The sequence below is a fragment of the Periplaneta americana genome, chromosome 13 (genome assembly GCF_040183065.1).
Source record: "Periplaneta americana isolate PAMFEO1 chromosome 13, P.americana_PAMFEO1_priV1, whole genome shotgun sequence".
Lineage (NCBI taxonomy): Eukaryota > Metazoa > Arthropoda > Insecta > Blattodea > Blattidae > Periplaneta > Periplaneta americana.
Window position 1 is genome coordinate 49,074,131 of NC_091129.1, and position 26,547 is coordinate 49,100,677.

The 26,547-nt window shown below is 35.7% G+C and overlaps 1 protein-coding gene across 4 annotated transcripts in view; it reads left to right on the forward strand.

The window, feature by feature from the left end:
• Window positions 1–15,221: 15,221 nt before the first annotated feature.
• Phb2 (prohibitin 2) overlaps window positions 15,222–26,547 on the forward strand; it is a 181,031-nt gene continuing 169,705 nt past the window's right edge. For all 4 annotated transcript variants that reach the window (XM_069843130.1, XM_069843132.1, XM_069843133.1 and 1 more), the window contains exon 1: window positions 15,222–15,565. In XM_069843130.1, the coding sequence (XP_069699231.1) occupies window positions 15,436–15,565 (130 nt within the window). In that variant the 5' untranslated portion in view covers window positions 15,222–15,435. The remainder of the gene's footprint in view (window positions 15,566–26,547) is intronic.

A 26,547-nucleotide genomic window follows, 5' to 3' on the forward strand; every position in this document is an offset into this window, starting at 1 on the left:
GTGAAGCCACTTCCTCCCCTGGAGCTGCCAGTCTCGTCTCGGATGCTTTGCGCGTAGTTTTACCCAGGGGGGTTTAACTCAAATGATAGATGTTGGATGCTCATAGATGTTCCATAGTTTGCCGCATGTGGTCAGGACAGCGCTGGCTGTAAATCGTTCACAGAGTTTGTAAAATTAGCAGTACAAAACTCTTTGGTTTCGAAAGTTCTTTGGTTATAAGCAGGGAACGGATTTATATGGACTAAAAATATATGAAATATGTAAATATATATGTAGTTATTTTTACCAAAATATGGAATTAAATATGGATTTTTACCAAAATATGGAATTAAATATGGACTTAAAATTATAAAAAAATGACTATGTACGTTAAATATTAGTACATTTTAATCAAACTAAACAAAAAATATAATGGACGTACCTTATCTTCCAATGTAGTTTCAACAAAACACAATTTTTATTGTCTGTTACCATAACAATAGGTTACAAACATTTCTTTCAAGTGCTGAAAAGTGAATCTTCTTCTATTGTCTCTGAGGATAGATTTATACTGACTAAAAGAGCGTTCGACGTCACAAGAAGTAACTGGTACATAATTCAATTTCACAATGTCTGCTGGGGATAAGTCCAAGTTAATCTTCACTGTTGATTCACCACTCATCACAGCAACAACCTTTTGTAGTTCTTCATATCCAGGGTTTTTTGAAAGTACAGTGTCCACCTTAGCTCTTACTGCATCTGCAACTTTACCTCTACCACGATTCAGTTGTTCCACAGTACTATTTATAATTTCAAAACTTTCAGATAGTGAAAGGTGCCTATTTTGGAGACTTTTGAGCGTTTTTATGATGCATGAAAATGTATGCTGAATGTGAGCTAAGTCATTCTTCACACTTATGTCACAGGTAACTGTTTTCGCAGTATCAATTGAGACTGCATCTTCAGAGTCCAATGCAAGGAGAACATTGTTAATAGAGTCTATATGTTCGGCATAATATTCAACTGCTTCTAGCCATGTACCCCATCTAGTTAAAATTGGCTTTGGTGGCAATGGAATTTCAGGGTACATTTCTTTCAACACGTTAACTCTACTGGGAGCTTTGAGAAATACTTTTTTCACTGATGAAATCAACAAATCTACTTTAGGGAAATTGTCTCTGACCACTTCTGCCACACGATGAAATGCATGCGCCACACAAGTAAAATGAGTCAATTTAGGATATACAACAGATAATGCTTGTCCAGCTTTGACCATATAAGGGGCAGCATCGCTAATAAAGAATAACACATTATCGTACATAATACCCTTTGGCCACAGGATACCCATAGCTTCGTTGAACAGTTTAACTATAGTTTTGTTATTGCACTTTTCTAGAACATCACAATGTAAAAGAATTCGTTCAGAATATTGTTCACTTAACAAACCGATAACTACATTACCAACAAGTCTACCTTCTTTGTCGGGAGTCTCATCAATGGAAACCCAAATTGAACTATCTTTAATTTCATCTCTTATCTTCTGTATTGTCTCATCGTAGATGGATGGAGCATACGTCTTCCTAAGTGTTGACTCATCCGGGATTGTATGTTGAGTATATTTTTCAAGGAATTCCCTGAAGACCTTATTCTTTAGTTTGTAGAGAGGAATATCAGCAGAGATGAGAGAACGGCACAGGTCGATGTTAAACTCAGATCTTACATTCGATGTTGTTGGTTGTGTTAAAAACAATTGTCTCTGCTTGGAATTTAGTTGTTTGTTGGCCTGATGTTTACTAGTTGTAATGTGTTGTTGCACCAGGAACTTTTGTGTAGATGATACTGCACACTGACACAAATTACAAAATAATATTTTATTGTCAGTTGATAAACCATCTTCTTTAAATTCTGGAATGTAACTTGTTAGTTTTGATTTTAAATTGACTGAATGACGTACTTTTGGCATATTTACCGTCTTTATAGTATGATTTACAAAACTGAACCTATGTGTACTCTGACTGGCATTTAACTGTTGAGCTGCACAACTGAAGTCTGTTAAAAATTTTAAATTAAATTAATACAGTTTTGTAACTTACTTTCCCATTGTTGATAGGACTGCTAATTTTCAAATAACTCTGATGTTAAAGGGATTACTGAACATGTGTTTAAATCTCTATTGTTGAAATGTATTTTTAAAAGTTAATGGAATTTTGTTTTGTTTTATTGTTAAACCTAATATAATATGGACTGTTTTATATGAAATATGGAAAATATATGGAAATTAACGAAAATATGTACTAAACTCTAAAATATGGAAAAATATGGAAAATAAAAGTAGGATTTTTCAACCCTACACATTGTGAAACATAAAGATAATGCAAAATATAAATTATATTAGCTTTATAAGTAAATATGTATTTACATATAAATCCTTTCCCTGGTTATAAGTTTTGCCAATATGACAATTTTAAACAGATATTATTAATATCCATTATTTACAGAATGTGTCAGTTTTATAATATTCGGATTATTATTACTAATACTCTATAGCTAATTTGCATTTTCATTCGAGGTCAAAGTAGCCATATTAGTGTACTGTGTATGACCTATTAACCTCATTTGTTCAGTTGATCAATTGTTGGATGTTGGCATTCCTATTCTGTTTAAATCTTGTACACAGTATAGAGAACATGTTATCTATACTGTGTCTTGTATAAATTATGGAATGGACGAACATGGCTGCTTAGGGAAGAAATGTGAACAGATCGAGTTAATTGAGAAGTTACTGGTGCTTTCCTGCAACAAGAAATAATTCGCAACTTTAAAGGTAAGAAATAAATATGTTTGAGATTACATCTACACGGTTAACTTTTCTTTCAACTTCACACATTCAAGCAATGCCTGCAAGATTGGTATTTAATAATAACGGAAGTTGCACACTATGTGCAGGATAATATGTTATTTTAGCTTTCGCTGCTGCAGAACTTGGTCAGTGAAACTATAAACGGTTTTTAGACTCCATCACATGGTATTTTGGTATTTTAATATTAATATGGCGTACCTTGTAGATAGAAAATCTTAATGTATCTTAAGGGAACGAACAAGTGAAAAATGTGGAAAAATGGAAAAAAATACAAATTTTTGTTTTTATGTTCATAATTTTATTTAAACCTTCTACTTTCATAATATGGCCTCATTTTTTATTTGGGAGCCCTTTAAACCGTGTCACATGACGTTTAAATGTCTGCTTGCACGTGCTTCGTTGCCCTTTAAACGAGCTGTCAGCTCTAAAGTTTATGTTGAGCTTTGTAATTTGAATAAAGCGGGCTAGTTTTTTTTCTGGTGTGTATCTAGTGAAATTAAGTTTGTTGTCACTCCTGAATATACTATCAGCTTGCCTGTCAGCCCTGCAAATACTTCGTTTTGAAACTGAACGGCAAAATATTGTTTGTGGACCGTTTCTTCTCGAGTTTGTGCGTTTGTACGTGAATATTCATACTTGTTTTGCTGATTTCGTGTTATTTAGGATGTTATTAAAGTTTTACACTAATTTTGTATTCAATTAGTTGTATATATTAGTGTGAATAAGTTAGTATAAGTGCATTAGGTTAGGAATCGTCACAATAACATTCAAGACCACGTGTATAACTCAACATTTAGCATTTTAGGCATAGTTTTAGTTTTCTAAACATGAATAGACTAAGTGACATTCATAATAAGGGCAAGAAACGATCAAAATATGCTAATAGGGCTAAAAATTTAGCAAATATAAGGTGGAAGAATGCCAAAACTATTGTGGAATGTGTGCAACAAGAAAATGTGTTAGGCCTAGTTGGTGATAATGAAGATCAAGTGTCAAAAGAAACAAATAATAAACAAAGTGCTAGTGAGATAAAGTTGATAAAATATGGCAACTTGCAGGAGAATTCAAATATAAGTGCCCCCCAGTGTAGTGAAGACTACACATTAGTGTATGTAAGTTTGTGGAGTGAACTGTATAAAGGAGTAAAATGTGGTGAATGTGGAATGGATAGTGCAAAAGCTGAGCTTACTGAACCATCAGGCTTTGCATTTAAAGTGATAGTGAAGTGTTATAATTGCAACACAGTGTTGAATGAAATGTATACAAGCCCTAAGGTAGGTAACACTGAGTCAACTCGACCTCCCTTCGATGTAAATAGGAGAATGGTCAACGCCTTTGTTACCATGGGAAAAGGACACTCTGCTATGGAACAACATTGTATGACTATGGGTATGGCAGGTTTGAGCTCACCATCCTTAAACTCTCACCTGATAAAACTGACGGAAGAAAACAAACTTGTTAGACAACATGTGTTGAGAAATGCTCACTCTGCAGTTAGACGAGCTCACATGGAAGTGGACAGTTCTATTAGTGATAGTGATGTTATAAATATTGGTGTGTCATACGATGGCACATGGATGAAGCGTGGACATACATCAAAGTATGGTTTAGGTTTAGTCATAGATATTTTAACAGGGCTAGTGTTAGATTTTGAAATAATGTCAAAATATTGCAGTACTTGTGAAAAGACAGAAAAAAAATGGATGTTGCAAGTGACGAATATAAACAGTGGTATCAAAGTCACAAAGATGCTGGTGTTTGTGAGAAAAATTTTGATGGATCTTCAAATGCCATGGAGATGAAAGCTGCAGAAATTCTCTGGACCCGGTCCATTAGGTTGTGTAATATGAGGTACACAACCTTATTGTCTGACGGGGATGCAAAAACACACCATCACCTTCAGCAGCTTCAAGTTTATGGTGAAGGCATTGACATTAGAAAAGAAGAATGTGTGAACCACGTTGCTAAGAGAGTAGGTAAAGGTCTACAGAATATTGTTAGGGAATGGAGAGGGACAGATTCCTCAATCGGAGGCAAAAAAAAGGGAAGTCTGACTGCAGAAATGATACCTCGACTGCAAAATTACTACAGAAAGGCCATTATTGATAATATCCCCGATGTAAACAAGATGAAGAAAGCCATCTATGCAACACTTGACCATGCAATGTCCACGGATGACAAGCCCCTGCATTCAAGATGCCCTAGTGGTGAAAAGTCATGGTGCTTCTTCAACCGGGCCATTGCGAAGCAAGAAGCTGTTCCGAAGCATGACTTGAAAACCATGAAGACAGTGTTGCGACCTGATGTTGTGGCTAAAATCATGCCAGTGTACTGTAGACTAGCTAGTGATGAACTTCTTAGCAAGTGCACTGCAGGAAAAACTCAAAATGTGAATGAAAGTGTTCATAGTGTGATATGGCGGAAGTGCCCAAAAGAAATTTTTGTATCAAAAAAAAAAACTTGAAGTGGCTGTTACTTCTGCTGTGACTGAATTTAACATGGGTTGTACAGCAAACATTTCCATGAGAGATTTAGTGTCAACAGTGAAATTATCTCCTGCAGCATACAAAATTGGCAATAGGAGAGACAAGCGTCGACTGCAGCAAGCGGCTACTTCAACCAGTGTGAACTTCAAAACAAGCAGGAAGAAGCTACGTTTGTCAAAAAGTGTCACTGAAAGTAGGAAAAAGCAGCAGGAGGGGTCAACATATCAGGCAGGAGGGTTTTAAGCAATTTCCATAATGTGTAAGTACTCAAACATAGTGTTGTACTTTAAAACTTGATTTTCTCCCTTTTAAATTTTATTACATTTTAACATGTTCAAATTGCTCCATATGATGCATTTCTTAACCAATAGTGATGAAATTTTTACCACAAGCCCACATTACCTAAAGGAAAAAGACTGTCACATGGATTTTTAAAATATTTATTATTTGCCAAGATATAAATTGATTAAGATGCATGAAATTAATTTTTTTCTTTAAATTGGCACTCACCCAGTTTTGAATTTTTTTCTCAGTAACTAAGAAGTGCTAACTAAAAATCATGTGATAGATGTTTTATTATTGTTAGAGGAACTGTTCTATATTTTTTTTAAAATTCATAATGTTAAGCGTTCATCATGCAGCATTTTTTAAATATTAATTAGTATTAATTGGTAAATAATTAATTTCTTCAAAACTAATTAAGATACATTGATGAAATTTATAGGGATGTTTTAAATACATATCAGCACTCTGTGGTAAAAATTTCAGTCCATTAGCATCACAAATGCATAATTTGAATATTTCACTTGTTCATTCCCTTAATTCAACATGCGCTTTAAACTTGATTCTTTCAATATTCTTCCCAGACTGCGTGCGTACGAGCATGAAAAACTGAACCGTGTAGATGCAGCTTAACTGCACCGTCATGTTTTCTAATTTAAACTGAATTCTTCCATCATATCTTAAACGTTTATTAAACTGAGATCTGTAATTGTTTTCAGGGATAAACTTCAGAACGCGATTACCAAACTTCTACCACTACCACATGATGAACTGACTTCTGTGTTGAATTACAACAGTGTATTAGGTCTAACTGCAATTACGCCAAGAGCTTTAAAGGTAAGCTAACAGAGTTAATATACACTTTGGGTATGAACGAAGATCTTATTTTTGTATATAGCTAAGTTAAGTTGGTCAGACATCTTAAAATTCGTGGGACAGAATCTGATATGACTAAATATGTTGTTCCCGGTGTAATTCTTTACAGTTGCGTTACCGAAGGATGGCTGGGTACCTTAGCTTGGTAACGCAATAGTAAAGAAGTGTGTTCCCGAAAAGATATATTTTAGAAATTTGACTTTACAGTTAACAGTAGTACCTTTACTGGAATAATTTTGATAAAATAAAAAGAGTTAAATTGCCGGAGATATTTATTATTTGTATAGACTCGTGGATAGAATTCTTCCAGGAATATTTCACAAACGTTGATTATACTGCAATCCTTCAATTGTTCTATGAAATGTAGTGTTATTAATGCATTATATGATACTAGGCTACTGTTGGTTTGTTTCAGTTAATAGAAAGACAAATGGCGGAGTTTTACACTGTGAATGTGCTGCAGTGTACTGTCAGAAATCGGATAGTAATGAGAAGACCTGGTTATTCCTGTTTCCTGCGCCAAGTAATGCAGCACAGCTTAAAAGGTAAGCAATGGCATTGGCATAAGCTCAATGCAAAGATATCCTTATATATCATCAGTAAATAGTCAGGGTTGGTAAAATGTAGTGATTTTTAAATTTAAGTGAGAATTATTTGTCAAATTCATATTTGTTTATTAAAATGAGTTTTTGCCTTCTTTTGTAATTCATTTAAACTTAATTTGTGCATTAGTTCCTACATAATTGTGTATTTTGTTAATGTGTTATTTTAAGTAATTAACAACATCGCTTCAAAAATAATTTACTATGTTTACACATAGGCCTCATTATTAATATATGAAGAGTTACAGCACTAATAACCTGCACTTAATGATAATAATAATTAGCTTAGACTTAGGCAAGATATTATGCTCAGTTTGTTATTCATTAGAAAAGAATTCAACTATTTAGGGAGATTAATATTTACAAATAAATTTATCAGAAGAGCTTAGCATTGTGTGTTTTCAGAATAAATACGTAGTCCATTTGGCATTGTGCAACTTTTACTTTGAATATTGTTATGAGCTACAACTATTCATTTCAATCCTCAGCATCATACTGTGCTTTAATTAGGTGGTGATTCCGAAAGTAGGCTCTACTTGACTACCTGTACCATGTGTTCTGTTGCTCCTTAATTAGGAGTTGGGAAAAGACATATGAGAAGCAAACTTTCAAAACCTGTCCATTTCTTCAGAAAATGCTAGAATTATATGTCTGTAATAAACGAAGAATTTTCTGTGGTGAAATTTTATATGAATTCATAGGAAGAAAAATATATTTCACCATAGAAAATATTTTGTTCATTGCAGAGATGCAAGTTTGCTACTCATATATATTGCTAATAGTTTTAAGAAGCAGCAGAACAGTCATATGTAAAAACGTTTATATATATATATATTTTTTTTTTCAGGAAGTTAATTTCTCATCTTAATCATGTTAGGTGCATATAATTTTAATCTGTGATTTAAGTAGTAACAATTAACTTATTTGATGTAAATAAAATGAAAATTATTTTATTTACATCATGATTAAATCATTAATTTAAATTATTTTTTTTAAGATAATAATAGAATTTTGATTGTAACAGGTACCACATGTGGGCAGCTGTGGCAGAAAATCCTTATCCTTACAGAAGGGCCTATATATATATATATATATATGTGCAAGCCATTTTCGCAGTAATCAGTATAACGGTGACTTCAGATATAACTTACTAAGAGGGGCCACTCCATCAAGGGATGCTTGGTATCCCACTCAAGAACTACGACCCACTTCATCACCAGCCTACTTACATTAACCTTTTTCACCACCTAACATAATTGCTTCATTCATTGCACTTCACTGTGGCATCAATTTGTACCTGTATTCTCTTTCATTGAGTGATTCATTCATTGTCTTTATCTTTTAACAAAATTGTGTTTAATTTTGTTGACAAGTGTATGGTAATGGACTTCATTCATTATTATTATTATTATTATTGTTATTATTATTATTATTATTATTATTATTAAAGGTAAAAGGTAAAGGTATCCCCGTAACATGCCAAGAAGGCATTTGGGGGGCATGGAGGTAGAGCCCCATGCTTTCCATGACCTCGGTACTAGAATGAATTATTATTATTATCATTATCATTATCATTGTTATCTCATTTCGTTTAATGTGTTGATTTCTTCAGTTAATTGAAGGAAAATAAGGGGAATTCATTCATTCATCTGAAAAAAAAAGTAGAGTACTTGACTTCTACATTATGAGAAATATAATTTTTGTAATATATAGGGCAATGATAAATCTAACGATCTTTAAGACCCTAAGTTAACATTACATAGTAATATAAATACAAATAATAATTACTAGTACAATGAGCATTTCAGTTGTGTCATCTATAGGGCATAGGAGGGAGTCCAGTGGCAGCGATACGAATCTGCAGCTTCTGCAACTGGTGAGATTTGGGTGCATTATTTAGAATTTTTAGAGAGTAAATATGTTGTTGTTTTCTAATGTCAGGCGTTTGACAATAAAGTAATTTGACCTCTTGCACTACAATATTTTTCAAAGATATTATCATGACCAGAGTAAATATGTTGATGTTTTCTAATGCCAGGCATTTGACAATAAAGTCATTTGACCTCTTGCACTCCAGTATTTTTCAAAATTATTGTCATGGTCAGCCACTGAAGCACAGATTTTGAGGTGTTCCGAATCCATTTCTTGGTTTGAGTAGCACAATGGACAGTTAGGAGACTGATATATTCCAATTCTATGCAGCAAAATAGTCCCCCAATCGGATTTCTGGGCGGGTTAATGGTACAGAAGCAACTAAATTTTTATAATGGAATGCTTGTATAACATCAGCTAAGAAGAGAGTAAATATGGTACAATATTTTGTCTCTTCTCACTTTATAGATCTCTTGGATATGGAACAACAAGTTTTGATGGTGAAATCATTGCAATAAGTGAAAGTCTCAGGAATCTTCTATGCCACATCAATAAATTTAGGAATGCAGTTATATTGAGAGACTCCAAAGCAGCTATTCTATCAATCGTCTCTAAACACACACCTTCATCTCAAACAGCAGAAATAACTAAAATGCTCTCTCAATTAATATCACTCAATAAAAGAATTGTATTCCAATGGATACCATCCCATTGTGGAATCCTGGGAAACGAGAATGTGGATGCTTCAGCAAAGAAGGGCAGCACTGCTACTTACAGACCTGTTACTAAATCTACGTATTACTCTGTGAAGAGATTTATTAAATCTACATACTTCGACTTCAACAAACAAAATTTTATAACTCAATCCCAAGGGAAAAAATGGAACTCCCTGTATCAAAATCCACAGTTAATTCCCGATTTACCACGAAAATCGTCTGTAGCTGCATTTAGATTGGCAACAGGCCATGATTGTTTGGCCAAACACCTGCATAGAATTGGAATATATCAGTCCCCTAACTGCCCATTGTGCAACTCAAACCAAGAAATGGATTCGGAACACCTCAAAATCTGTGCTTCAGTGGCTGGTCATGATAATATCTTCGAAAAATATTGGAATGCAAGAGGTCAAATGACTTTGTCAAACCCCTGGCATTAGAATACAACTACAACATATTTTGAGCAATGGGGTCACAACCAAATCAAACACTCAGTATCAAAGCTCAAAATTAGGAAATGTTGCGAAGTATAGACTTATCTCTAATAAATTGTATTGCACTTTTTCTAATATGTTCAGTGTTTTGAATCAACTATACATCAGAGAATTAAAAATAATTTTTTTACTTTTATTTCTTAATGGTGTTTTTATTAAAAGTCTAAGTTAATTTTATGTCTGTTGTAGACAAATAGTTTTCTTAGTATTCTTTATCAGTGGTGGTTATTGATTACTTAGATTTTTAATATTTATATATTAAACTAATGGCAGTTACTTTTAAAAATAGATGTTCAGCTCTGACGGTGTAAAACAAATAAAGTGGTGTTTTATAAATGTTTATGAACGTGCGTTGTACTATGTCACAGCAAAACATCTTATGACTATTTTCAAGCTAATGTTTGACATAAAAAAATTAAGAGCGAATTATAATTATTTAACTGACCAATAATAACTTCGAAGTCAATATTCCAAAGTCAATCTTTGTTTTTATCTTCCAATACATGATACATAACATTATTTAAAAATAGTGCTTAAGGTGTTTTGGAGAGAAGTATCCTATCCTATTCGCATCCTGTATCTCAATTACATATTTGATCTAGAAGATGCAAAAACTTTTATTAGTCAAATTTGATAAATTAATTTAATAAAAGGGTTAAATGACGGTGTTAAAAGAGGGAGTGTGTAAATGGTTTTCAGTTTCATGTTCAACCATTATATTTATATTCACATGTTAAAACAAAAATGTGATATAAATATTGTGGTTAAACATGTTATTTAAACTGATAAACCATTACACACTCCTTTGGCGATATGAAAAATACCAGTATGTGTTGGTATAATAGGTAACTGCAGTACCGATCGTGCTCTAATGTTGGCATAACGGATACCTGTAATACCGATCGGGCCGTGTAACAAGGGATGTAGTTCCGCATTCTGCCGCTATGTGTATCGAGATGTAGTTCCGATGTTTTGCCGCCAAGTGTCTCGATGTCGTGTCAATAGCGTGTCGAAGGTAATGCATTGAGTTGGGGGTCTTTCTATTTATTTGTCTATGGTTTTACCCCTCCCCCTGCAGAATCCAGAGTTTCCAGGCGCTGCAAAATTTGCAGCATTTTGTCAGTAGCGCGCAGTTTTAAATACATTTTTTTTCAATGTTGTGAGTATAACAAGTGCAACAATGTTTAATTCTGTACAATATTTACAGTGTATTCATTTCAGTACCTTGTCAGGAGAAATGTGGAAATAAGTGCCCATCAGTTGAATCTCATAACGGAAAGAGCCGCTAAACAAAATAGCCTACAAAGCCCTCATATTTTTTTTGCTAATTTATCCAGTATCCCTGCTTTCTTCTCTCGATCTCCACACAGTCTGTATTAGATTAATGTGTTTCAAAGACAATTCCATCAGCTGGGGCAACAAGATTGTAGTTTTAAAATATGAACAGTAAATGTTGTTCATGAGAAGGAGCCATTGCTAGAATGTTTTCAAACCATAATGGAATCTGAAACATCTAACAACATCACAATAAATGAGGCTAGCGCCCTGGCCCGTACTCTTGAAGATCCTGAATTCAATTTCTGGCTCAGTTTTTTTCATTTATTGATGTATCATGTAGATATATTATACAGCCAACTACAACATCGCGAGTTAGAGATTTGTAAGGTTCAAATCTGCATATAAAAAAATTAAATTATGGTTTATTTCGCGACACTCGCAACTGCAAGGGTTATATCAGCGTCGCCGGTGTGCCGGAATTTTGTCCCGCAGGATTCTTTTAAATACCAGTTAATCTACTGGCATGAGCGTGTCTCATTTAAACACATTTAAATGCAATCGACCTTGGCCGAGATCGAACCCGCAACCGACTATACTACCGAGGCCGACTCTGCATATCAAGCTTTGTTAATGCCATACAGACAATACGGAACAGTGCACAGTTGGGTAGTGAGATCTGTGAAAATGAAAACCCTAAAAAGCGTCGTAAGATCGAAGGGATTCAGACAAGGGTTGCGGCAGCCAAGGAAGTGTGTGACCTCATTATCGCACAAGCTAACGCCCGATTCCAGTTCATAGATCATCTGATATTATCTTCTCTTCTGTGTCAAGAAAAATTTGATTGCTACAAAAGCTGATTTGCTGAAAATGACCTAAATGTATGTGTGATGCTTTTTCCAATGTTCGATAAAGACAAACTAAAAACGGAACTCACTGTGTTGTATCAGAGACAAGATTTCAGAAATATCAGTGACGCAGTCAAACTCTTGCAGTTTCTTCTATCTGGGAACTTGCAGGCCTCATTTTCAGAAGTTGTGGAACTACTACGCATAGCTATCACCATACCAATGACAGCTTCCGAACCAAAACGTTGCTTTTCGTGTTTGAAGAGAGTAAAATCCTCTCTCAGAAATACGATGAGAGAAGAGAGACTGACCGCATTAGCTATGTTTTCCATTGTAAAGACTATGTTAAACGACATATCAGATTTTAATAAAAAGATGATTCTAAAGTTTTCAACCTACAAGACAAGGCGCATGGAACTAATATTTAAATAATTTAAGTTGCCTGGTTTATTTTGTATGCAGCCCCCCTGAATTCAATACTCACGAGCCGCCACTAACAACTTGTGAGTTATATAATACAACCCTGAATAGTAAATATAATAATTAACAGAAAAATGGAACATTGTGCCGGCTTCAGCCAAACATACGCAAAAAAAAAGTACAGCAACGCAAAACTGAACATTTTTATGGCAATATAAAATATGCATTGACATGAAATTATAGTTTTTATACACAGGAAAGAATGTAATATAATAAAGGAGACACTTTATTTTCACCAATAGTTTTTATCTACTATTTAGTCATTAGTTGCAGTTGTATCAGTTTTCAGGGGAACAATAAATATTACGTGCAACTTAGACTCATAAATTAAGCTTCGATATTACTGTATATCTAGCCTATGCTAATGTAAGTTTTGATCTTTTGAAATACCTAAGTTATTTTGTGTTTTGTAAAATTAAAACAATTTGGTAGCACTGTATTAAGTAGTTGTATGCTACTTATTGGAGAATATTAAATTAACGACTTTTCCATGAGATCTATTACTTTCTCATATGCTCGATTAGAAATCCCTTATGATGTGGAAACGTAATAAACAAATGTAATAAAATTGTAAACCAGATTAAGTTCTAGCCTAGATGAAAAGTAGAATTATACTGTACTTTTGTTACCGAAATAACTTTTACGTTAATTACGACTAAAGTGCTATTATTAAAAATAAAATAATTAATTATTATACATGTATATTTAATGAAGTGGAAGCTAAGTGCTTGGATTCAATAAGGAGTTCACAATTAGGACTTGAATACAGCACATTTTTTAACCGACACATCGATTGAAAAATGTTCAGATGGAGAAAGTCTATGGTAATCATGGCAAGATAATCATTTTATAATTCCAAAATGTCGCTTTAGGGGATCCTGGTTAAATTTTTTCTGTCATAATATATTTAAATCTGCTATCCCACAAGAATTAATATATTTCGTGAGTGCTCTGAATTGTCATTCTAAATAATTCAAGGGTTCTTTCTTAGACAAACGTGTTCTTTGTATTGTCAATTACGAGTAATATATTTTCTAAAATCGTGTAATGCTAGAATCTTTTGTACAGGGCAGACGAGAGAGTCTTTAAGTTCAGCGTATCTGCAAGGTCGTTCATTCACCTTTGAATTCTTTTGTATTTTCACTTTCCTCGAACCCATCACAGTTTATGACTAAAAATGTATAGATTTTGAAAAACTCACACTAAACAGCTGAAATGCTGGTCTGGATTTCATTCACTGGAAAGAATTACGGTCAATGTAACTAGACATAATTTTGGACATTCGGGTGTGGAGTAATGGCACATAAATGCATACAAGCGCATGATTAGCTAAGGTGTTCTTCTGATTTTCGAGTGTCACATCCAATTATTTTTTACTCGGATATTTAACGATGCTGTATCAACTACTGGGTTATTTAGCGTCAATGGAATTGGTCATAGCCAGATGGTATTTGGTAAGGGTACATTGTTATGGCATACGGTTTTGGTCGCAAGTTCTTGCGTGGAAGTCCCACCTCTTTATCGGCAATAATAAATTTATCAGCTTTTACAATCAAAAGTCGCCCTCGATAGCGCAGTTGGTATAGCGCTGGCCTTCTATGCTCGAGGTTGCGGGTTGGATCCCGGCCGAGATCGATGGCGTTTGAGTGTGTTTAAATGCGACAGGCTCATGTCAGTAGATTTACTGGTACGTAAAAAAACTCCTGTGGGACAAAATTCCGACCACCGGGGAAGCTGACATAACCTTTGCAATTGCGAGCGTCGTTAAATAAATCACAATTTTAAAAAATCGCAATCAAAACCGCAGAAAAATGGATATCACAGATATAAGAATGAGCAAACAGTTTTCTGTGTTCGTGGAATTGCTCTACACCACTTCTGAACAATAGTCTAGTCTTTGGGTGGATAAAAGAAACGTCTCTTCCTTACAGATTATACAGTATAATTGAATTTACATCAAGAACAAAACAATTAGGCTTATTACTACTCGCTCACATAAACGGCACAATAAAAATCACTCGAACACCACAAGAAATATCTTCTTAATTCCATAGCAGAACGAGTTCTACCTGCTCAGTCCACAGTATTAAGAGGAAAACTGCAGTCTAAAAACGACCGCCACGTCAATGCTTCGCTCAGTTGCCATGGCGACACTAGGGAGTTTAAAAGTCCCATTAGACCCATGCCGACTTACAACACTTTCTATTCTAAACGCTCTGCTGTAGCACAGTCTACTATATACAGTCACGAAGCTTGAGTTTTGAGGGTGCTAGAAACTATAGACTGTGACGGTACTATTTTGCATTGCCTGTAATGTGGCGATATTAGCGATCCTAGTGGTGAGCAACTACCTAATGTTTGCATATTTACTACGTATTGAGCTTCGCGACTGTATATACTATATAGACTGTAGTAAAATGATGTTTGTAGGGATTTTTTGAATGATGTAGGGATATTCTATAAGGGAGTTAGGGATTTTTGGTTACAGCTACATGGCGCCACTGAGAATGAGAATCTTGTTTCGGAGTCGGGTCGGTTTGTGCTCACGTGTATGGTTATCGTCGATCGCATATAATTACGCTTGTCTATTATTTCTAGCAAAAAAAAAGAGAGTTGCATCATAACATATAGTCTTTAAACGGTATATTTTATATCAGTAAAAAGAATGGCTCAGAGTAAACTTAATGACTTGGCTGGAAGGTTTGGAAAAAGTCCCAAAGGTGTTGGTACAGGACTAAAAATTTTGGCTGTTGCCGGTGCAGCTGCATACGGTGTTTCACAGTCAATGTATACAGGTATGATTTTGAATATGCATTAAACATAGTGAGGGTTGGGATTGCTTGTGTATTTATTAATTACATTGAGTCGCTTTCAATGTTGTCCTTACCTTCCTTGGAGAGATGTTTTATTATTGCATCATTCTGAATGAAGCATGCAGTAATAAATGTTCTGGAAATCGCGTGAGGCGGTTAATAATATCTCATGTAGTTAAGTCTATATTATCCAGAATTAATAGTGTTGCAATTGTGTTTTAAGCATTTCGCAGTGAGAAATAATTTTAGTAGGCCTACCGGTTACCTGTTTGGATAGGATTATTAAAATTTCGTAAGTTTCTTTCTTCAAGGCTTATCAATATATATCGAAATCGCGTAAATGTTTGGTCAATCTAGAGCCTCCGCCGGCCACTGAACGAATATTGCACACTTTTATCACTGCCAATGTGGCGCTATAAATCAATTTTCAACACTTTTATCACAACCACAACACATTTCAAATATTGTACCATATATAGAATTATTACAACATTATAGGATATCGCTTAATTCAAACCGATTCAAAATAGGATATCAGGAAAATAATTTCACAACATTCCATTCTGGAATAGAACCAATAGGATATCATCAACCAATAGGATATCATACGTGAAATTTCGACATTCCAACAGTATACATGGGAGAGAAAACGAACTTAAGTCATTGCATTCACAGTATTCGGCTTCACATCATTCAGATATTCCATCAGCTAACCCACTAACATAGTCACATACCTCAGCCTTATGTCACTGAGATATCCCCTTAACTAACCCACTAACACCTTGGCCTCATGTCACTATCCCCTCATTGGGATGAAATATCTGAATGATGTGAAGCCGAATACTGTGAATTCAATGACTTAAGTGCGTTTTCTCTCCCTGTGAGAATGTCGAAATTTCACGTATGACATCCTATTGGTTCTATTCCAGAATGGAATGTTGTGAAATTATTCTCCTGATATCCTATTTTGAATCGGTTTGAATTAAGCGATATCCTATAATAAAAGACTCCTCAAGTTGTTCCAGAATTGGATATCGTGAAACTGTGTGTAATTATTCCTTTTTACGTAGTTTTATTTAGGCCTACTTGTCGTATTGGTTTATGTCGGTCATGTTGTGACGTCACTTGTTTGTTAAACTTACAAAAATTAAGCAATATCCTATAATAAAAGAATACCCATCCTGTTTGCCTTACTTGAATTACGACGACTTTCTCCATAAATTAATAACATATGATATTCCTAAACTGTAAATATAGTAAGTTGTTTATCGAATACCCTATACTGAACTGTCATCTACTTTGCAGTAGATCTATGCACAGGGAGCTTGAACTCAGCTGACTCGTACTTATGTCTGTGCAGAGTACTGCCTGCTCAACATGTTGCCACGTCTCTCACGCCAGAATATTAACAAATTTAGCATGCATTTTCATTTAATTTCACGAAAACGTAATAGAACACACAAATATTTATTTAAATATGTCTTTGCTAGATATACCTACTGATGTAATTGTTTTCGTAATTAAAAGAAATATTTTTTTCTGGGAAAACTATCAAGTTTTGACCCTATGTTGTGTGGACATTTTTTGATCCTGTAGACCGTCCCCGAAGACTGTGAAAAGGACGGCACTTAAACCTCTTACACCCTGTAGATGCAAAATTTGACGATAATATGAAAATCATAAAAGTGTCCTGGCACTGCCTGACCTCGAAAAATTTACCCTGGCACCACCAGGCCTGAAATACACACGTGCTTATTCCTAAATATTGTGTGTAACTTTCAAGTATATGTACAATGTTCGCATCATGTGAGTTGTGATCTGTAGAAGAACACGCTGTGAAAACAATGCGATCTAGTAGACAATGGGTCACAAGCAAGGAGAAAATGAAATAGCAAGGTATAGATATGAGCTTTGGACCACAACCCATTACCATTGTGTATTAAACATTTGGTGATTCTTTCTTATGTCCCAGCCACTAATAAATAAATAAAAAATACCTTGAAAATGCCTTGCATTTATAGTACTGATTAGTAGAAACTGATGTGGTCACTGGGAGAGCTGTAAGCCCGCCCGACCTGCCCTAAATAGATACCTTGCTTACGGTGCGTTCACGTACAACGCTGGTTTCCAGCGCTTGCAAGCAAGCACTGGCAAGCGCTTGCCAGCGCGAGTAAAAGTTCACATTATTGTAACTGTGTCCGTTCACAGACAGAGCCTGTCTGGGCATGCAAGCGCTTGTTGCAAGTGCCGACTGGCAAACAAGAATGAATGAAACATTTATTTCCAGTGCTGGTCGGCTGGTGGATAGCACTACGTACACTTGTTCGGTGCTTTATTATCATTAAAAATGGTGAATGTTCATGAATTAATATATCATATATTGCAAAGAAGATCCATTTGGGATAAACGATTGAAAGTACATGCTAACAGGATTTTCGTTGACAAATGTTGGAAGGACATATCTTCTGAAATGAAAGCCGAAGATGAATTTTGATAGTTGTTTTTTATTGTAATTAAGCAATTTCTTATATCTAAACATATCATTTGATGACAGTTACATTATAACAAATTATTTTATGAACAGTTTTAGCCTATGAAGTATAGGGGGTTATTGGCAAAATATGTCTTAAACATATCTCTGCTACTACGTTTGTAAGTCTTCCCAAAGGTTTCATTTTGTTTTTTGGTACAGGGAAGACTGTGATTTCGGTTAAGTGGTACTGTGTGCCTTCTTTATTAATGATTATGTTGTGCAACAGGCTTGTACACTTGATTATGTCTCCCCAATATTTACCTCGGTTTCTATGTTAGTTGATAATGGTCTCCATTTAAAAACAGAATCCCAAAAGCACATTCAATTCATTTTCTCATACATGATAACCTTTTGTTGCACATTTCCTTAACTAAGCAAAGATTCTTTCCTGAATGAGGCTTGATGAGATTAGATAGAAGTGGGTAAGCATCATTACTAAGAAACACATAACTTATGGAGCTTTTACATTGGTACCAGGTAGAACATAACAGATGCTTCAAATATATTCCGTCATTTTGCATACCACAACCACCAACATCGATGATAATTACAAACTGTTAATTACCATCTGCTACCCCTTGCAAGACCATAGAGAAAAACTGTTTGAAATTTCCAAAAATTGTTCCTTTTTTGGGTACAAGCCTATGTAGAGACTGAAGATTGTTGATGGTACTCATCAAAGTTCCTTTTTTTTCACAGTTAATTTCATGTACATTCACTCTTTTTCTATACAATTTCAACTCTACGTTTTCAATCAAAAATAACTCTCCACTTGAAGATCTCATCTCACAACTGATCACGAGTAATAGCTCAACAGGAGCTTGTTTCCAGATTTGTACATGCATGCAAGCGCTCGTAAACAAGCCACTGGCGACAAGTCGCTTGCTGCCAGCTATGTACGTGAACACACCCTTATATACGAAAATCGTCGTGCGTGAACGAAGAATACTGCCATATTTCTTTAATGTAACAGTGGGATTCAGTGTTGGCAACATAGAAATAATACTACACACCTAATCAAACCAAACCTAACCTTTCTCACAATACTACACACCTAATCAAACCTAACCTAACCTGTCACATAATACACACCTAATCAAACCTAACCTAATAATATACTACACATCTGTAGTAACATATCTCACATTTAGTATCATTTTGTTTTCATGTATTGTTGGCTCTGCCAATCGTGTCGGTTTCCATCTACCTCGTGGATCATACTAATACTACTAACTTAATTCGAAGAAGCAATGGAGACTTTCATAATAATTACATTTTACATGTTTCGTGATATACTATATGTGTTAATGTAGTAATAATTCGGGATTCTTTTATTATAGGATATCACTTAATTTTCGTCAAGTTTGACAAACGATGACGTCACAACATGGCCGACGTAAACCAACACAACGAGTAAATAAAACTATCTAAAAAGAATAGTCACACAAATTGACGATATCCCATTCTGGAACAGAGCCCATCTGCTCTTATCCAAAATAGGATATCAGCAAAACAATTTCACAACATTCCATTCTGGAACACAACCCATCCGTTCTTATTCAAAATAGGATATCATGAACATGATCCCATTATCTAAAAAGCAATAATCACACAAATTGACGATATCCCATTCTGGAACAGAGCCCATCCGCTCTTATCCAAAATAGGATATCAGCAAAACAATTTCACAACATCCCATTCTGGAATACAACCCATCCATTCTTATTCCCATAGGTGAAATTTCGGCAATTCGACACTATACACGGCAGAGAAAACGCACTTATATCATTGAATTCACAGTATTCGACCTCATGTCACTGAGATATCACCTCAACTAACCCACTAACCTTCTCACACACGTCAACCTCACGTCACTGAGATATCACCTCAACTAACCCACTAACCTTCTCACATACGTCGACCTCATGTCACTGAGATATCACCTCAACTAACCCACTAATCTTCTCACATACGTCGACCTCATGTCACTGAGACATCACCTCAACTAACCCACTAACCTTCTCACATACATCGACCTCATGTCATTGAGATATCACCTCAACTAACCCTCTAACCTTCTCACATACGTCGACCTTGTTCAGCCCTCCGTTTCACTCCTCTTGGGCCAGCAACGCACTCCATAGCCAAACAAATCACCAGTAGTACAACTGCTCACGAATTGAACCAATAATAGAATGATTTACACACCATCCAAACACATGGTTTACCAGTACGCCATTCAAATCTCATCAGTACCAAGCACCAATAAAATTTACACTTATACCAACCTAACCACCGGAATCCACAGCGACCTCTATATTTACCAGCAAACACAAAATGTAACCCTACTAACCGATGACGTCAGTCTTATGACATCATCCCATTTCCCAATCTAGCCAACATATATTCTCATAAACATACTACCGATATCCTATAGTTGTATAGACCCCCCTCATTTAACCCATATAACCCATAATAAAACGCAAATCAGATGTCAGTCCCATTTGCGGTGTGGCATGATATCGAAGATTGGCCAAACCGTATATATAATGCAATGCAATCAATTGTCAATCAGATCAACAATAATAGAAGTGAACATAAATTGAACAAATAATAGAATGATTTACTCACCATCCAAACATCTGCTTTACCGGTATGTCATTCAACCATCATGAATACCAACCAACAATAAAATTTACACACATACAAATCTTACCACTGGAATACACAGCCACCTACATAGTTTCCCCCAAACACAAACTGTCACACTACCGTAGCTAACGAAAAAGACAGGCTATGACGTGAATCAGAGTCATGTGGTTATCATGGTCTAGTTAGTCATGGCCAACTTGACAATTGCCCAATATAAATACATGTTCAAAGTTCTAAAAAGCAAAGGAATTGTTATATTAAACTCACGTTAAAAGTGCATTTATATATAAACTTATTCATGTTGGCCATGTTATGACTAAGAATGTGGCGTTGCATCATAGTCTGTCTTTCTTGTTAGCCATGTCACACTCCCGATGATGTCAAATCTTATGACATTACCCCATTACCCATTCTCCAATCTAGCCAACATAAATTTTCATAAACACACTACCAATATCCTATAGTCATATAGACCAGTTTTCCCTGGACCTTCATGCATTCACTCTAAGGGGAACATCCATCGTCCTGGAACATTATTGCAGAAAGGAAACTGGGGTACATAATATATATATATATATATATATCTCAGAAGGAACTAGATTTGTTACTGAAATAAATGGGATGCTCAGTAAGAGACGATATGGACTATAAAAATATTATTGCCTTCTCTGTCCTTGATAATGACCGTACTTCTGTAAGAAATACAGGCAAAGACAATAAGAACACCCATTGCAGAAACTGACGTAGGCCTATAATGTGTATTTTGTTAAAATGTCAAAATACAAAGCAAAAGGTAATTAATGAGACACAGCCCCATATTTATGTAGTGCAACGTGCAGGGGCCTGAAAAAAAACTTTGCACCCTCACCAACTAACATAAATATTAGATAGCTGTCAAACTGTAAAAAAGTGGCATGTAACAACAATTTAACATATGCAACTATCTAAAGTAGGCATCTGCGAAGTAGGAAAATAACAAATGTACAGGGTGAGTCATAACTTCATAAGTATGTTTGGAAAACGCGTGAGCGTGCTCCTGGATCAAAAATAAGAACAATTCATTATATGAAAATTTGACGGAAAATGCTTATGTACTGGAAAAATGGTTGTACTTTGCTTTTGTTCTTTTTTATGTCACAAGTACATGTTTGGAAACTTGTCATTTAACATTTACAAAAGGTGCTCAATGTGGTCCCCTCCATTGTTTACACATGCCTGAGCAGGACGTACATATGACTGGCGAGTTTGCTTAAACACCATGTTGTCATCACGGGTCAATTGGCATGCATTTTCAACACGTTGCAATCATTCACTGGTGTTGCATAGACGACAGCCTTCAAGTGATCCCAAAGGTAAAAATCTAATGAGGTGAGGCTGGGTGATCTGGGTGACCAAGGCGCTGGACCACTGCATCCAATCAAAACAAAAACAATGTACTACTGTCTTGTCACTGTGTTGTTTGTAAACAAACACTGGTACAAAATCAAAACAATACAACACAATAATATGATCAGATACTTATGAAAACAAAAGTCACTGTTACTATCTTTTCCAATGAATAAGCATTTTCCGTCAAATTTTCGTATAAGGAATTGTTCTTATTTTTGATGCTCGCACATTTTCCAAACCTACTTATGACTCACTCTGTATTTATTTTCAGCTTGATTCTTTTTTCTCAAAATTTTCCTGCTCTGGGCCAGGGCCCATGCATAAATATGGGCTTAGCTTAGTGCCTAATTAAATGATGAGGTTAGGATTATTATCATGGCACAGTATAACTAACCTTGATTTGCATCAGTAGTTCGTGTTGTCTTATTCATAACTGCTGCAACTGGCCATCATTGTAGCTATGTGTCTTGTGTTTGATGTAGGCTGAGTGTTTCGATAGGTGTAACTGGTATTAGTCCCTTCCTCTACTTCTTTTTCTATTTTTAACCCATAACAAGTTGACATCATTCTAATGTATTATGGGTATGTCAGCTGTGACATAATGTAAGATACTTGATATACAGTATTAAAATGTGATTTATGCAATTACTTCTGTAGCTCTGTGGTTAAAGGCATGGGTGTTCGGAGTATTGGTTCATTGGTCCGAGATCTACCACCTGCAGTGGCAGGGTCAAGTAAGGCTATTGTGATATAAAGAGTCAATCTTTTGCTGTAATTTTCTATCAAAGCATATACAAATTTGAAAAAAAAAAAATCATGTGCTACTTTAGACATATTATGAAGAATTTAGAGTTAAATTTATTTTTTGTTTGTAATATTGAATAAAATCAAAACAAAACTAGCGTATCATAATAGCCTTTTGTGTTGGCTATTCATACCTGAATTATTATCCAGAGTTATCTCGTGCACCTTGATTCCACTTCGATTTTCTCCTGAACTATTTACCATCTTATGTTTTTTTTATGCATTAATTTATGAGGTACAATACCAATGCTGTTATCAAGGCGTTAATTGTTGCCTGTCATGTGATAGACTCGAAAGCAGGGTATTACGCACAGTGGCACATTGCATTCCGGGCAGTAGTATCTGCTCTCATGTCGAATTTGTTTGTATTTTGCGTCTCTCGCAATACTGCACATGAAACACTGTCTAGTTGTGTTGTTCTTCTTCAGAGTTCGTGGAATAACTTCTGGAAAATGTCTACCCGTTAGCCAAAGTGGGTTGGCCGATTTTCCTGGCCATCCTGCCTTGAGTGATAGGACATTCGGGGTGTATTTTTCGAAAATCTTACAAATTACCACCATTCGATAGTGTAAGAGTGTTTTCCTGTTTTCAGATATTTTATACAAAATGTAGGAATTCCACAGGGCCAACTTGAGAAGATGAAAGAAGATATTCTTATAATATCACTTTCCACACTTTCGCAGGACTGGATAAGCTGCCAAGTGCTGGTCTACCTTTTCGGCTCCTCCCATTAGTTGTTATAGTCGAGCACCATTTTCGGCCTCAAATCATCCTTGATTTCGACCATCTCAGCGCTGTGTATTGTGCTAAGAAGCCCCACATCTTTTTTATCCTTCAACCTGGTGGTAATGTTCTTGCCCTCTGGAAGGCCGCAGTTTCGCCCTTCTTCAGCTTTGTCGTCTTCATTCCAGGTGACATGTCTTTCCTACTCATTCTCACAGCCCTGTAAGTGTCTGTAGTGTGTGTAATGCATGTTGGATAGCTGGGGTGATGTGTAAAATTGTCACTTGTAAGACAGTAGTTCTGACCAAGTAAAGACTTTATGAGTGTCATGACTACTTGGCTAGACATTGTAATATCCTTGTAGTCGTTGTCAAGAACAGTTCCTTTTCCAGTATAAATTATACTGGACTAAACATACCCACTCTTAGATTCACAGAGCATTTATGTTTTTATCTCAAAGCTGGCTCGTTTTAGTGATATATAGGCCTACTGTACCCATCATAGTCGCCCCTTATAAAACAACAGGCTCTCTTCGATGGTGACATCTCTGTCAGGAGTGTATTTGTCTTCAAGATTCCGAAAAATAGGTCAGACTTCATTCAATCTTAGATTTGGATGGGTTTCCGGATTGTAATCCTCATTGTTGGCAAAGTGCAGGAATTTTTTCAATTTGACAAATCTCCTATATGAGAGTGTATTTGGGAAGAATGGTGTAGCAGTCATTGGATATTTGTACCAGTACATCTATCCTTCAGGTTTGTGAATAATGTTCTGCAGGATCACTATGCCCAAAAGTACACGTATTTCAGAGTCTGTAGTGGGCTGCCACGAATTATTTTCAGCATTCTGTAAATACTTATTAGCATGTCTAATCGTCTCCTCGAATATAATATTGATGAGGTCATTATCAAAGAATAATTTAAAAAATTGAGAATTATCATTATCAGAAACAATGTTAAAATTCAGGGGAGAAGCAGCTTTGAATGGGAACCTCGGAGGTGCAGAAGAAATGGTGCTGGATGTCTTCTTTTCAAACCAGTGTCGAACAGACGTGACATCAACTTATCTGAATCTGTATGTTGGTCTATAACTTCGTCTTCTGATACCGATGTTTCACTGCCTAATCTTCTACAGGAATACATTCCTAATCAAAACTTTCGAAATCACTAACTTGATCCATATTTACAAAAAACAGCACAACAAAACACTTAACACAAGCAGAAACTGCCAAAACTAACTAGCATCTACTGACTGCTGTATGTGAATCTATATGAGCATAGAATTCCACTCGCAGGGAAAAAGTACAAAACACACCACCAGATGTAGCAATATCATTAACTTCTGTAGCCATCTAGTGAGGAAAAGGTTAATAAAATGATGGAAACGTATAAATTCGGGATAATAATCCTAAGCATCAAAAATGGGTCTCACACAAGTTAACTCGGGTTAATAAATATTAATGGCGGTTAGCAAACTGACTCGGGTTAATCAGGGAAATGGTTAATGTGTTACCTGTAAAAGTTTGGTTGAAATCGCATTAAAATTGACATATGATTTAGCGACTTTTGTAATGACCTCTTTTCCCCAGAAATTTGTACAATTTACTGAAACTTCCACAATTTATTGATGCTAGAAAATTGCTGCTTGTCCAAATAATTTTTTTGTGTGTAAGGAAATAGATTGAGAAAATTATGATACAGGTTGTATTGCTAAAGTAAATTACCGTAAGATTTGTTTTTAAATGATGAATGTATTTTCCAAAATAGTGTTAAATTTTAGCAGTAAGAAGATTGACTATTAAGCTAAAATTGTTAGGTACCGTAAATAAGTAAAAATAAATCTGAATGTGTAATTTTATTAACTTATATTGTAGATCCATGCCAACATGTCAATTCAAACATCCCTTAAGAGCTGAGAAATTATGAGTTACCCCCCAGAAGGTAATAAATTACTTTATGTTAGAAAATTGATCAACTTGGTCAATTTCTTACATTTTAAACATAATATTGTGACAGTCGGGAGTCGATCGCGTCCCACAGAGGTCGGGGGCGCACGAGAAAACGAGCGACGCAGCGAAGAAGGTTGCGGCTACTCGGGTCTGGAGGGGACAGACGTAAAAGGGGGCGCGAGGTGGCGGCGCGGACGTGACGAAGGGTGAGGGGGAAGTAAAGCAGCTGGTGACTGAGGGGAGAAATCCAGAGAATTCGAGAGGTGCCATCTTCTAGGCATCTGTCGATTGATCGCGAAATCGTACTCTCCAGAAACTATGGTTTAGTTATAAATACGACACGCGAGTGAACTTGAGCAGTTGTTGTTGTAGTCGTTGGACAGCGAGCCAGCCAGTCTTGTGTAGCAGTGAAGCCAGCTTCGAGACCGGAGTTCGACTTGAGTGTGTCCGCAGCTGTGTGAGCGTCCGAAGTCCTCAGTTCGAGTGCAGTGGACCGCAGTTGGGGGACCTGAGTTCGAAGTTCAGTGGACTGTCTCTGAAGGTCTGGGGTTCGAGATACTGAGCTTAGAAGAACTAGCCAAGGCAAACGAACTGTGAACTGAGAGCTATGTGTTGTAAATAGTGCTTTGTGAACATTAGTTAAGATTAGCAGTACATTGTTGTTCTCAAGAATCCAAGTAAATTGTCATTGTCGTCTGTGGAGTGCAATAACGAATACTTTGTTACTGTGTGAAGTGGAAATCCCATTGTTGACGGTAATATTTAAACTAAATTATTGAAAGTGACTATTGTTGAAACAATAACATTTCATTGTTGTTTTGAATAAAAGTTACAATATTATATTAAGTTAGCCCTTCTGGTGTATCATAAAAGCCCTTTTCATTGACACACTTCTGCTAGACTGCTCAACATTCA